Genomic DNA, 14,649 nt, shown 5'->3' with positions numbered 1-14,649 from the left:
GAAATCTGGTGCCCTGACAAAATATTTTTTCTTTTTAAGATGTTATAATATATTTTGTATATTTCCTAAATTTGATTTTATTGTTAACTTGACCAACTTTTTTCACAGATGTTATTTTTCAAAAATGAAAAAAGGAAACACAATATTTTCTCTATTCTATTGTGATTTCACATTTTGAATCATAGCCTATGTATGTACAATACTAATTCTCAACTCAACTCAACTCAACTCAACTCAACTCAACTCAACTTTATTTATAAAGCACTTTAAAACAACCACAGCTGAAACAAAGTGCTGTACATAAATACATATAAACAACACAGGAAACGTAAAACAATTAACAGGAAATAAATACTAAGATAATTGTTTATTGTTTTTAAAACAAATTAAAAACAATAAAACAATAATTAAATAAAACCATAAAACACTAAAACAGGAGCAGAGTCTCATGCACGGTTGAAAGCTAATAATTAATATAATTAAAATGTTGGACATGCGAAATTCAAATTTAATTGAAAAAATAAATACATTTATTGTTATTCTTATTTAAATGTATTGTCCTTGCCCTTCTGTTTTATATCTCCGCTCATAGTGTCATGATCATGACACTTTTGGAGACTTTTGATGTATTTTTGGTGAACAAAAAGATATTCATCTTGCTACAGAGCCAGAATTGTTAGGCTTTCCATTGCCATCTGTAAGATGGATCCTGAGGTCCTCAGAATCACAAAATCACATTTATCCCTGTTTCAACCAGGCCCAAAAGTCTCCCAATGCCCCCCTCGAGCAGTCAAGGGGTAGCAATCAAGCCTACAAACCTACCCCCAGCACCCAAGCCACTGTGTTTCTCTTCAAACCAGTCTGCACTCCAGCCGCCGCACTCCCATCTGTCCTAGCATCTGGTTGGCCTCCACAGTGGGTCAACCTACATTTCAGGTCTCCAGAGTGGTCTTGTCTATGTCGCCAGCTTTCAGGTCATCCTCCAGAGTGGCTCTGCATGTCTGGTTATGCCTCACTCTCTGGTTCTCAGGTACCTGCCCAAGCCCCACTTCCTACTTACCAACCAAAGCTTCCCCGCCTCTACAATAAATAGCGTGTCTGCAGTTGTGTTCACCTGCTCCGTTCCACATAACTAACAGTATGAAATTGTGTTTGTGTTTTTCTAAAAAGTTCTGTGTCACTGAAATACATCATATCAAGTGCATAAAAAATCCAGTTTGTCCACATTTGGCGCGAATATGCATTTAAAAGTTTATATGAAGCTTATATAAGGCTTCAACTGTTTGAATTATTAAATCAAGTGGGTCAGTTATGTCTTTAGATATGAAATTATGATTTTTCTGACTGTTTTCTTGCTTAGCTGCAGTGGAGGTATTTTCATACTAAAAGAATGGTAATTTGGCCTATAGTTAACATTTTGCACCAAACAAGGACTGTGGATTTTGACTGTAGTTTTAAAACAAATTTGAAAGATTGTGATTGTATCCCGTAAAGTAATTTGTAAAACAGATTCAAAAATGTTATATAAAATCTAATATTGCCATAAAGCATTCCTACTCATTGACTTGCACACAATAGTATGATACAAACTATGGGTTATATCAAACTGATAGTTACGGTATGTATGGCAAAATCTGATGCTAGAATAATGTGTATTGTCTCAACCGTTTTTGGCAGTACAATACAGCATTCAACTATAATCAGTTATTCATATCTTATTTGCCAGTTATGAGAGATATTATAGCATGCGGAAAATTTGCATATAGCCTGTCAACCATGAGTCTGCAAAGTACATATTTTGACTGACTGACTAATATTAACCTATAACAAAACACATGAATGAAGTGACACACCTTTATTGCTCTGCCCTGTAACCGTAAGCATGCTGCTTTCACAACATGGGAATAAAGTCCTATGAATTACCCACACTAGTTAGTTTCAGTTGGGTGCATCTGGCAATAAAGAACATGACTCATTTCATGAGCAAATGCATTTCATAAGCACACAGGGGATTTTTTTTGGATGTTTCACTTATTAAATGTCTCAATTGACATTAAAATCTGTAGTACATGCAAAAAACAAAACAGACTGACAATAGATCCCATTGTGGGTGGATGAAATGGTTGAATGAATTTAACCTAAAAGTAGAATATAAAAACCATCTGTTTAGCCTGTAGTGACTCAGTTAGGTAATTGTATAATTCATTCATCTTCTAATTTCTATTCATTTTGTATTATAGCTACACACACATACACACACACATACATTTGTGTATGGTTGCTTATATTTTCTATATGTTATCTCATCCAACTGACTATATTTTCCTTCCCAATCTATTATTGATCATTTATGTATTTACTTATTTTACATTTTACGGGTCACCTAGTTTTAATTGGGTCATTTTAAGTGTATCTTGGTGTGCGTTAGTTTCCCAGTCCATGTTTACCATGCTGTGCATTCGTCAATCACTTGCAAAGCAACTTTCATCGCATAGAAATAAAGTTTTATTGGTCAAATAATAGGAATTCTTCACAAATATCAAAGTCTGGAGGGACACATGACCTAATGTCTCAGTAAACGGTGTAAGTGTCTGTGGGACGTGCTGACAAGACTCCGCTTTACGGGTCAACCGTGACAGCAAAACAAACGTACACGGATACAGTAATGGGAGTGGCCAGACTATCGGATTGGATAACAGGATGTGAGTTGAGCTGTTTTGGGGTGAGGCGCACCACTTTGAGGGTGCACAAACTTTCTGCGTGTTTGCGCAGTTTTGCAGTGCTTCATATACTCCGGATAAACCAAAATAGCGACTTGAAGGTCCGCTCGGCTCGGTAGCACCACACTCAACTGTGCGGAAATACCATCGCAGACAGCTGCACGTCGGAGTTTTCACACACTCGCTGTCTCATGTGTGGTCTGGGCTCAGGGTTAGTTTACTCGTTGATGCGGGGAGAAAGTTGTGGACATGTTTTCCTGGAAGTGCTTGGCGTTACGGATGCAGTGTGCAACATTGTAACGACACTGTAAATGAGCCTTTTTCCAACCCGTCCGGATTGTGGATTATGTTTTTGCTGGGTTGTAAATTCGCCCGTTCGCCATATTGTGCGCTGTGAAACTCGAGGGAAAGTTGTCAAGAGTTATGACATTTGTTGCGCACAATCCCTTCATGGAGCTGCATGCAGTCGACTTTGATCGAAACCAAAGTGACTCCATGGAGCTGACCATGGAGAACCCCGTGCACCATTGATAAGGTATATATCCACCCTATTTAACTAATGCTTGCTGATCTTGCTGTCTTGCTTAACAATCACTCAGCTCTTCAAAGTGCTTCCTTATTACTGATTTTTAACATAACACCACTGGCTATCGCTCGGGTGATTACACGAGCCCCTTCGTTTCCTGTATTTCTTGTTGTGCCAAATGGCAGCTAGAGTCAGCGCCTCCCTGCAGCCGCCTACAAACTTCACCTTTTTATAAACGTCCTTTCTGCACGCACCTGGACGTAAATATCGAAATATAGCTTTTGGTCTGCCAGCGTTCACTTCAACGGGCATGCTCTCTCTAACGGATTTTCACTTCACTCACTGGGCTATTTGCTTGTGTAGGCCTCAATTTCCTCTTTGCTGTAGACGAGTGAAAGGCGAGTGGGAACTTTTTATGCTTGTGCTCAGAGAAAAAAAAAAAAAAAAAAAAGACTAACCCCCCCTCCTTTCTCTCACAAGGTCCGGCACGATAAAGAGGATGAGAAGAATGGATAGCAAACCTCAGTTTTGATTGCAGAAAGGAGGTTTGCATGCTCCCCCCACCCAGCACTTTCCTTTGGGATTTATGTTTCCTCCCAAATACCTCTGTATACACAATTAAACAAAGACATTTTCAACCACAGCCAGTGAACGCACACTACGAAGGCGATAACTCTGTTTTGCACGCTCAGAGATCAAGATTGAGAGCTCTGGCTCCAACGTTTTCATAACATTACTATGAGTCTTCCTCCTCAAGTTAATCCTGACAAGAGTGGCAAGCATCGGACTGCAGCCATGAAAGAGCCTGTGCAGCATTCGGGGGAGGTTTATTATGGTATGGGACCTCCGGCTTTAGAGTCAAGCCACAGTGACTCCGCCAGCAGCTCTGTTGTGTATAACCCAGAGAAAGGGCCCCAGAGTCTACCGCACTATCAACCGGCTGCTCCAGTAAAGTGGATGCACCAGGACTCTATACAGGCCCCCGGCTGGTCACAGGAAGCTCCTGTGCCAACTTGGGGTCAGAACTTTGGCTCCTACATGGGTGGAGTGAACGTCCGTGGTCAGATGGCGTTCCACAAAGGAGTCCATGAAGGTGTAGCTCTGCCTATGGGAGAAAATCAACTGCAAGGGCCTGTTGAGGTTTACAGAGATGCCACTCAGCCTCAAGCTCAAGGGAGGGGGCTGGAGTGGGAGCAGCACGCCGCCGCCGCCGCAATGCACCAGGCTCAGCTGCAAGCCTACCAGCACGGCCACAAAGGTGTAGAGCTCCAGGGTCAGCCCCATGTGGCGCCTCACACTTTGCAGGGGTCCATGCTGCAGCCCTTCCAGGCAACTTTTAGGCCCAGCAAGCAACAGTTTCCATCTGGGTATTACTCAGTTTTTCCAGGCAACAAGGGAATGCCAGGCCTTGCTTACAGCGAGCAGCCTAAAACGCAACAGCAGCTAATACACCAGATGCAACAGCAACAAATCCACCATCATCAGCATCAGCAACAGCAGCGACAACAACAACAACAACAACAACAGCAACAACAGCAGCAGCAACAACAGCAACAACAACAGCAGCAGCAGTTGCATCAGCAGCATCAACTTCAATTGCAACAACAGCAGCAGCAGTTGCAGCAACAACAACAACAACAGCACCAAATCCAGCAGCATCAAATGCAACAGCAGCAACAAATGCAGCAAATACAGCAACAGCAGCAGTATCAGCAACAGATTCAGGAGCGGCAGCAACAAATGCAACAAATGCAGCAGCAGCAGCAACAGCAGCAACAATTGCAGCAACCAAATGTGCCACAGCAAGAAACGGCACAAGTTCAAGTGCAACCAAAACAGCAACCAACCCAAAACTTTGCCACCTATCATTCTCCTGAACCGTGTCCACCTGACACCGGGTCTAAAAAGAGTGATGTCCAATCGGTGGAGCCACAGCAGGAAGCAGAAGTCCAAACCAGTGATTCATCAACAGTATCTGACCCCTGCCCTGAAAAGGTCACCCCAGATACTGCAGGGACCCCCGATTCAGCTCCGGCTGCCCCTCGACGCTCCCGTCGCCTTTCCCGAGACGGACAGTCCCCACTGGGTCCCCCTGCAACAAACATCTGGTCTCAAGCTCCCAAAGATCCTCCACTGTCCCAGAATGGAGTAGCAGGCGCAGTAGCTACGAAAGGAGGGGAAAGTCATCAGGCAACAGGGGGTGTCATCCAGAGCACCCGTAGGAGAAGAAGGGCGTCCAAAGAGATCAACTTGGAGACTCTGGCGCAGAAGGCATCAGAAATGGAGTCCCTGCCTGCTAAAATAATCAAGGTTAAAAAAAATTACTTACTACACTGGTGCTGTATGTAGTTTCTTATTCATTTATGACAATTTTACAATTAAAGAACCACTTAAATACTTTTCAGTGCCAATTTGCTTAAAGAAAAATTGCAAGGGCAGCGAATCTGTGCATGTGAGAGCAAAAATTTCTCATCTGGCAAAGTTGGCAAGCAGCTGCACAAAGAGGAAGAACCTTGTTTCTGTGTAGAACTTCCCTATGGTTTACAAAATCCTTTTTTCTTGGGCTTGTTTACTTGACTCCTACAGCTGTGGAGTCTCAGCTATAGAAGGCCGTTTCCAGTGTGCACAGTCATACCGTACACGTCGTCATGCTAGCAGATAGTGGCACAACCCGAAAAACGGTTATTATTGAACCATTCCTCCTTTTTTTGGGATTGGAAAGATTGCTCTCATTTTATGGCTGCTGATAGCTTTAACCTTGTTATTCAGGATTTATTATGTTTACATTTAAAGTGGCACACCCACTGGAATCGGCTTCTTCATTTTCTCTTGAGCTGCTTTTTTAAACAAACGCTAAACACACATACATACATACACACGCACACACATACACAGAAAAAGTTGAATTCAGTTTTTTTTTTTTTCTGTCAGCACAAGAATATTTAGTGCTCTGCCCTGAGGGGGTTTGAAGGCTTGTCGTGGGTTTTTGTGCAGAGTGTGCATGCTGGATGTACAGTTGGAGCAGCTTGCATGTCTGCACACCTCCACATTCCTCAGGCTCTTTCCCAGTCATTCAGCAGATCTAGGGAGGGGCCGAGCTGTCAACCTGCACAGTCACACTCCTGTGCTCTCCAACACACACCAAACAGGTTTAATATCCTATCAATATCGCTGTTCACAAGACAGTGCTGTTGTGTTGTGGTTAACAGACGGAACCTTTCTAGGTTAAGAGAAGAAATTCAAGTGTCAAGGTTGATGATAATGATTCATTCTTTGTATACTTTTCACTGCCACTATCAAAACTTAAGATCGCTGAAATTGCATCAGCTTTAGCAGAAATACTAAAGAGGTCTGCTCATTCTCCTGAAAGACTATGGAAATATGTGGCAGGAAAGCAACATTGTTTATGTACTTAAAAACAAGTTTTATCTGTATTTTACACTTGACAGAGACGGCACTGCAGACTTTCTGGTTTTTCAACCTGCAGAAGTGGCAATCAATCAGACATAGTCTTAAAACTGAAAGCAAAGTAGGCAAACAACTATTGGTTTTCAGTTATGTAAATTAGAGCTCAGACAATGAGTTAATTAATCATTTAATCATGTGACTGAAAGTTAAATAGTGACATTGCAGGCGTTAAATCAGCCACAAATACCAAATATTCTCTTGTTCAAGCAACGCTAAATGTGAGGATGTGTTGCTTTTCTCTTTTCTCTAACGTTGGGTAATACCAGATTTGAGTATATCACCTTGTGCTTGCATAAATTGTGGTGGCCATTTTTCACTTTTGTTTTTAGTTTTCATATGCTAAAAAAAAAAATCTCTAGTTGCAGTTTCTAAATATATAATATATATAAAAATACAACATATGAAATTCCATTTATGAAAAAATTTAATTATAGTAAAAAATCCTAGTTTTTATGTGCACTCACACCATCTTCTTCCTCTTTATATTCCTCTGTTTCTGTTTTCCCCGCTACTTACCCAATTTCTCTTTCTTTTTCTCTCCCATCTTGTCCTCTCACCCTCAGCAGGAAGAAGGTCCTTCAGGCAGGCAGGCCACTATGGTGCCTCTAGTCATCCCTGTGTCTGTGCCAGTACACAGGAGTCAAACGGATCCTCAGGGTGCCTGGCCTTTCGGACGACTTGGCCAGGCTGAGCGGTCCGCGGGGCAGTCCGATCGCAAACCTTCTGTCATCGTGGCTCGCCGGCGATCTCTCAGAAACTCCATGACTGAGAGTTATGGCCAGGTGAGTTCTGTCAGGAGATAATGTTGGTAATGTTTGACTGTTGGGTTGTTGTGATATCATTTCAGTCTGGTTGAAATCAGTGATAGTTAGGAAGGAAGAAACAGTATATCTATGGTGTGGTATGCATTCGTTTTCCACATTGTCTCTCTCTAAAACTCATACATCTTTAGCTTGCACACACCACAATGAAACATTTACCACAGAGACCTCTGGCTGGAATCCAACCAGGGACATTGCAGTTTTGTGGTTTGGGTAGTAACCATTTGACTACTAGGGTCCTACATGTTTGTGATTGCTTATTTACACTCAGACCTACCCCGTGACCCCTTTTTTAAAATGCAGGTCTGTGCCAAATTGTTAGTGATGACAACTTAATCTCGCACAAAAACATGAGCGACCTCAAAAAGGTCATTCTCATGAGTCATAGTAGAGATCCACCGATAACGATACTGATATCGGTTCAGTGTTGACTCATATTGCTGGATTGGGTAATGGTGACGATAACACTGGTCTGATATTGAATAGTGTTATTTTAATAAATAACAATCATTTGAATGAGCACACAAAACACAAAATAAAGAACATGTGTATGTGTGTGTGTGTGTAGGGCAGCAGTTTGTTTAAGTCAAGCCTGATTTCACCTGACACATAACAGAATCATCCCAGTCTCTTCCACCCAGTGAGGCATACAGTTTTGGCTGGTACCCAAAGCCCAGATATCAATGTAGAGACAAATTGATGCATCCTAAAGTTCCAATAGCTGGACAGAAAGCAGCCTTTGAGATTTTAGCCCTGAAGACATCCATTGAGGAGTGGCAGAGAATTTGCTGCTGAAAGCCAGACCAATCAGCAGTCCATGGAGGTGTGGTTGTATGTTTTCATGATAATATGACTCACCAACTCTCCAAAATCCTGCACTGTGTGAGCTATTATTTTAAAGCAGGTGTGTGCGTTTATTATGAAATCAGCTTCAGCAACAGGAATGGATTTAGGAGAAATGTGACTCACCCTTAAAATTGACATCAATCCTCCTTCAATCTAGGATGGGGAAAACGATGCAGGGCTGGATGATGATGGAAAATCCAAATTTAAGCGTCGGCCTCGCCCAGAACCTCTCATCATCCCTCCTCCCAAACCATCCACCTTCATCCCTCCATCCGTTTACTCTAGCATCACTTCCTACCAGAGCAACCTGCGCTCACCTGTCCGCCTGCCGGACAACCCCCTCACCCTGCCCCCTTACACGCCTCCGCCCATCCTGTCTCCTGTGCGGGAGGGCACGGGACTGTACTTCTCCACCTTCCTGACCAGCATCGCAGTGAGCAACCAAATCCTGCCGCTGCCGCCGCCGACACCCAAGACTGCATCGAGAAGTCTCCTGCGCTCCAGTAAGTGTTGGTTTTTGCTTCTGGTGTTCTATAGGTAATTCTGCCAATGAGATAAAAATTTAAGTGCTTTTTTATTTTTTTATGTCTTTCAGCAAGTTCAGATATCACACCTCCGGTCCTGCCCTTGATTACTGATGCCACACCTGTTAGCCTTGAACCGTAAGTCAAATTAAAAGAGCCTCTGAGGTTTTCAAGAAAAGACAACAGCTCTGCAAAATTGTCTTCTATACTTTCTTCAGTGCAACACTCTACATCATTTTTTTTTCTCTATTGTCCAGGCGTATCAACATCGGGCTGCAGTACCAGGCAGAAATTCCAGAGATGCAAGATCAGCCTTCTTCCCAGCTCGACCTGCACAAGGCTGACTTAGTTTGGCTCCCTCTGGATGAATCCCAACTTAAACATGGTGATCAATACAGCAGTCAGTATCTCACATTACATGTCATTAACTGATTATTGATTTTTGTGAGTGAGTGTGAAATTGAATGTGATTTTGTCCCCCTCGTTTTTGTCTTTCTAGTGGAGGACTTGATGAGCATGGCTTGTTGCAGCGTGCTCAGCGGTGGAGGAACCAATCAGGAGCTAGTTTTACACTGTTTACATGAGAGTGGAGGCAATCTGCTTGTGAGTATAGAGACCTGTAGTCACTTTAGCATCTTACTGACATTCTTTTTGAAAGGTTTTGGTAAATCAATCTTAAAGAATAGGTTCACAGTTTCTCAAGTCTTAAACAATAGTCAGGTGCTCGAATGAACATTGAAACAGGTTTTTCTTGCTGTAATCATTCAAATCATATCAAATCATATCTATTTATATAAAATCCAAGCGCCAAATCAAAACATAAGTTACGTCAGGGCACTTTTCACATAGAGCAGATCAATTTACAGAGACCCAACATTCCCCCATGAGTAAGCACTTGGCACCAGCAGCAAAGAAAACTCCCCTTCAACGGGAAGAACCCTCGAGCAGAACAGGGCTCTAGGTGGGCAGCCATCTGCCATTCCTCCTGTTCACATTGACCATAAAGAGATCCCTTCATAATGTGCTTTCACTGTGATAGGGAACAAAATCCACAATATGAGAACTCAGCCGTCCATATTAGTCAAATCAATTCCATTTTTTTCAAAGATACTCTTTTCTGTTATGATCCTTCCACAACAGCTGAACAGCAAAAGTAATTGTGGAAGATATCCACATTATTTGAGTAAATGAGACATCGGAAGCCTCATATTACCTTCAGATAAACTTTTAAATACATTATTGTGTGATTAGTCATCACTTACAGTGAAGCCGTGCCCTTGCTGTGATGCGACAGTGTTTATATCAAACAGCCCCCACTGCACTCAGCCACAGAGCTGAGCAGCTCTATGGTCGTTTATTATACATGTCTCGTGTCCAAACAACTTAACACTTGACACTGCACCTCCTTTGGTCCCCAGCTGTACATTCACCAGGTATGAAGTAGATTGGATGAACAGTTCTTGAGATATGCAAAGGTCATACACACATGCATACAGACAAACAGATCCCATGCTTTAAAATTATATTAAACAACTTCAAATGACAGTAATTTGATCAAGACCTTGAAATGTATTCATTTTCATTTATGTATTCAGAAATGAATTATTGAAATATGTGTGCAGTTTTATATGCATTACTCTTGAAAGTGTTCATATTTGATACACTCACATGAGTAACAATGGCCGTGTTAAGATTGATTTGCTCACTGAGGTTAATCCTGTTGATTTTAAGGTGACGCTGGAACGTCTGATGCTTCAGGATCCAATCTTCCCCAAAGGCCACCACCTGACAGGTTATCACTACTCAGGTGACTATTAACATTGCAGATCAATTGAAATCAATTCTATTTCCTCACAGATTGTCTTTCTCTTTCTGATTTTCTACCTCTTTATAAACGTTTCCTCATTCTCTTGTGAAAGAGCACATTGAATTGTTGTTACTTCTTCATCTGATTTACTCGCAGGCTCCGACAGCTGGACTGCAGAAGAGAAGCGCTACTTCAATAAAGGGATATCTGCTTACAGGAAGGACTTCTTTCTGGTGCAGAAACTGGTATGCTACTTAATTTTACTCCTGTTGTATTAATAATTGCTCTCATCCAACACAATCAGTGAGAGTAAATCCAAAAATGAAATATATTTAAACACCACTAAATCTTTACCACATGAATTATGAGGATGTAGTGTAATACTGTAAACAAAAGTAATCAGGATAAAGATTTTGTGCTGTTACCAGCCTGTGTCTGCATTTTACAGTGTATGACACCAGATTCACATGTATTGAAAAGTGTGCTTTTGCAAACAGGAAGAGGACTCTCTTATTTCAACACAAACACAATTTAAATGTTTCAAAAAGTGCCAAAGTCAAGAATCTTAGACCAAATAAGCCACATCCTCTTTATGATAGGAAGTCACTGGGCCAATGGGAAATGTGATCTTCACTTTATAAAAACCTTTTTTTAAAAAAAATATGCATTAAAAGAATATATAATAAGCTAGAGGGCTACAAAGGCGTAATAGTGCATTGTTTTATTTTGAAGGTGCGGACCAAGACTGTGGCTCAGTGTGTAGAGTTCTACTACACGTTCAAGAAACAGGTGAAGATCGGTCGCAACGGCATCTTAACCTTCGGCCCTCCACACTCACCATTGGATAAACACGCTGAGGCTGTGGTAGACATTAAGGTAGAGAAGAGCTTTAAAAGTATTAAAAATGTTCAGTTAATGTCACACATTTAATGTCACCATGTTTTAATTTTCTGAGCTATGTTACTAGAAACTTACCTTTTTGTGAATTTCATCTTTGAAATGTACTCCAGTCATGAGGAATCCTTTCTAATCCTCAAGAGTGTTGAAATCAGAATAGGAAAGGTTTTGTAATCTTGTGTTTTTTCTTCTGTTTGATTCATCGCAGTGTTCACAGCAGCTGAAACCGACTCAGGGCGAGGCAGATGGGAATGATAAGAAGGATGTTTCTATTGACCAGAGTCAAGAGAGCAGCCACCAGGCGAGGGTTGCTCAGTCACTACAGGTTCATGACTATGTAAGTGTTTCACTATGAGACTAATAACTTGTTCCTCAAACCACTTTTTCTATTTACAAATATTTAATATAGGCTAAGTTTGGTAAATATATACATTTATGAGGACATGTATCGGGCTGGGTGATCTTTATTTCTGCTGTTGTACAAAGTAGCAGACAAACACCTGCTTATGTTTGATACTGCAGGCAGGAACAGTGCTGATGCTCAAAGAGCCGGGCAGCATGAAGGAGGTTCACCACACGACACCTCACAGGCCTCGGGCTGAGCCGGCAGCAAAGAAGAAAGCAGCTCCAGCGAAGCCCCCGACTGATCCTGATGCAATATTTCCATGCAAGAAATGTGGCAGGTACGGCTAATTCATCATCAGATATTTCATTATTGATGTTATAACTTAGGCTGTATTGTGATGTCCTGAATGATGTCTTAATAATGTTTATTATATTTGAAGCTGCAGTTAAAGAAGCTCTTTGTCATTTAAATTTAGCAACATGAGGTTTTCCCATATTGAGATTCATGCGTCACTAAATTACAGGTTATAGGTAAATAACAGGTTGTACACCACAAACCAGTTCTAACACAGATTAGTTGTTACGAAATGTTTACAGACATACGTAACTGTTGCATAGCTACGGAATACACTGACACTTGACCAAAATGCTTTTTAATAATGAAGACTGGGATTATAATTAATATAACTCAAATTACAAAACATTACACTAAATGATCAAATAATGTAGGTTTGTTTACTAACTCAATATCTTCATGTGATCATGTATAAATTATATACCTGCAGTTGCATTTAATATACATTGATCGGCCTCCTAAAAGTGTTAATTTGACATTTCTGTTACAATTCATGATGCTACAACGACTTCCTGTTTTACATAGTTGATTGATTTTGAATGTATGGTGCCACAATTTTTCCATAGCGCCTTTCACACATTCGCTGAAATGTTCTCAACATTACCTGGAGGAGCTATATATATATTGTATTGTGAATACAAATGCTCAAATCAGTGAATACAAATGCTCAAATCAGTCAGACCAGACATTAAACAGATGATCCATGCTCAACCTCAGCCTCTCATGTACTTAAATAGTCCTGAAAAGGTTTTACTAATACAAGGAATTCGATTTTATAGGCATTTTCTATTGTTTATATGTAGTGGTGCATCATACCAAACAGCTGTTATTGTGTGTCATGTTGCATCATTTTCTTCTCGCATTTATAGGGTGTTTTATAAAGTCAAGAGTCGAAGTGCCCACATGAAGAGTCATGCTGAGCAGGAGAAGAAGGCTGCAGCGCTGCGTCAGAAAGAGGAGGAGGAGCAGGCAGCAGCTGCAGCCCGAGCCAGAAAGGCAGCAGTGGCAGCGGCGGCAGCAGTGGCGCATCAAGGCGGGAACGGAGTGACGGATCAGGCGGAGGTCAGCAGCCAGGAAGACTCATCTGAGGGAGAAGACGATGATGACGAGGACTGGCACTAAGAAACAATAGGCAGGGGGAAAAAATCAATGAGAGATGGATTGATGAGGAAATAGAAGGTAGAGACGGAGATCTAATTAGAAAGGGAGGAAATAAAAAAAAAAAGATCTCCATGGAGAGCAAAATAAGCACAAGTCTTCCTGTTAACCCTTCACACTCCTTCCCATGGCTGATGTTGGCTCTGTGTGACCGTTATCCAACTTCACACCCATCATCCAGGAAGTCTCACTCCACATTTTCACACATTTGTATCTCTTAAATATTCAGAGGAAGTTTATTTTTTTGTAAATGCACTTATAATGTACGCTTCTGCTTTTGCCAATATTGCCTTTTTTTATATCCTTTATTTAATTGAGTACATGTCAAAATATTACAGTACATTTTCATCATGTGGACTTTGATCATTTGATATTTTACAAGATAATCAGGACATCTGTTAAGCAATAATAAATCAAGATCAAAGCAATCTTTCACTTTATGGTAGCAGCCCTTTTAAATAATGATGGAATACGAGTTTGTATTTAAAATCTTTTTCTTAGGAAAGTACTGTCGTATGCTGCAGATTTCCCTCAGATTTTTAAGTTGGTTGTACACTTATTTTTTACAACTAAGGGACCTTTAAAATTAAAAATGTACAAAAAAGTATATATGAAATTTCCATATATTTATGATACTGCATTTTGCAATGATTTTGGTAATATAAAAAAAAACTAATCATGTCAGCTGCAATATGACTTGTGAATTGAAAAGTTTATTAAAATCTCTGCTGTTGTGATGAAATGTGTCTTTATTTTTCCAGTCACATGGAAAGTGTGCAAGACATTGTTGAACCAGCAGGTGGAGGCAGTGGTTCAGTTTGTTGCAGGATATTTCCCTCACACATAGGGTTGTGTCTATAAAACTACACATTCTGTTATCTGTTAGGGTAAAAATAAACTGATACGTGACTTTAACAGGCTATATTCTCAGATCTTAAATCTTTTGGCTTTAAAAGCATTTCTCTGCAATGAAAGACAGATTTAACACAGTTTGTAGGTCTTACTTAGTATGCCAGGCAGGCTCTACAGGCCTATCATTCTCAGATTAAGTGCTGGAAAGCCAACTCATCCTCAGCCACAGGGGTGTGGTAAAATCTCGCATTGATCAGCGGTGACATAATTCAGCCATAAAGAGTAGTGGAGCCTGTCGCCCTTAGGAGATGAGATACAAGGCACATTGCC

General features: G+C 40.9%; 1 protein-coding gene across 4 annotated transcripts; it reads left to right on the top strand.

Annotated features, from left to right (window-relative positions):
• Positions 1–2,772: 2,772 nt before the first annotated feature.
• mideasa (mitotic deacetylase associated SANT domain protein a) lies at positions 2,773–14,266 on the top strand. Of its 4 annotated transcripts, none has more exons than XM_053337141.1 (13): positions 2,773–3,255; positions 3,727–5,556; positions 7,281–7,496; positions 8,539–8,884; positions 8,977–9,043; positions 9,163–9,290; positions 9,405–9,508; positions 10,637–10,712; positions 10,869–10,957; positions 11,445–11,588; positions 11,818–11,946; positions 12,132–12,292; positions 13,179–14,266. In XM_053337141.1, the coding sequence occupies exons 2-13, from the start codon at positions 3,985–3,987 to the stop codon at positions 13,429–13,431; spliced, it is 3,285 nt and encodes a 1,094-aa protein (XP_053193116.1). In that variant the 5' UTR covers positions 2,773–3,255; positions 3,727–3,984; the 3' UTR covers positions 13,432–14,266. The 4 variants fall into 4 exon arrangements, with proteins under 4 accessions (XP_053193116.1, XP_053193114.1, XP_053193115.1 ...); XM_053337139.1 differs by having other exon boundaries at positions 9,163–9,305; XM_053337140.1 differs by having other exon boundaries at positions 7,278–7,496.
• Positions 14,267–14,649: the final 383 nt, after the last annotated feature.

The sequence above is a fragment of the Scomber japonicus genome, chromosome 17, assembly GCF_027409825.1.
Source record: "Scomber japonicus isolate fScoJap1 chromosome 17, fScoJap1.pri, whole genome shotgun sequence".
In the NCBI taxonomy this organism is placed as follows: Eukaryota; Metazoa; Chordata; class Actinopteri; order Scombriformes; family Scombridae; genus Scomber; species Scomber japonicus.
This window is presented reverse-complemented; position numbering and strand designations above follow the sequence as displayed.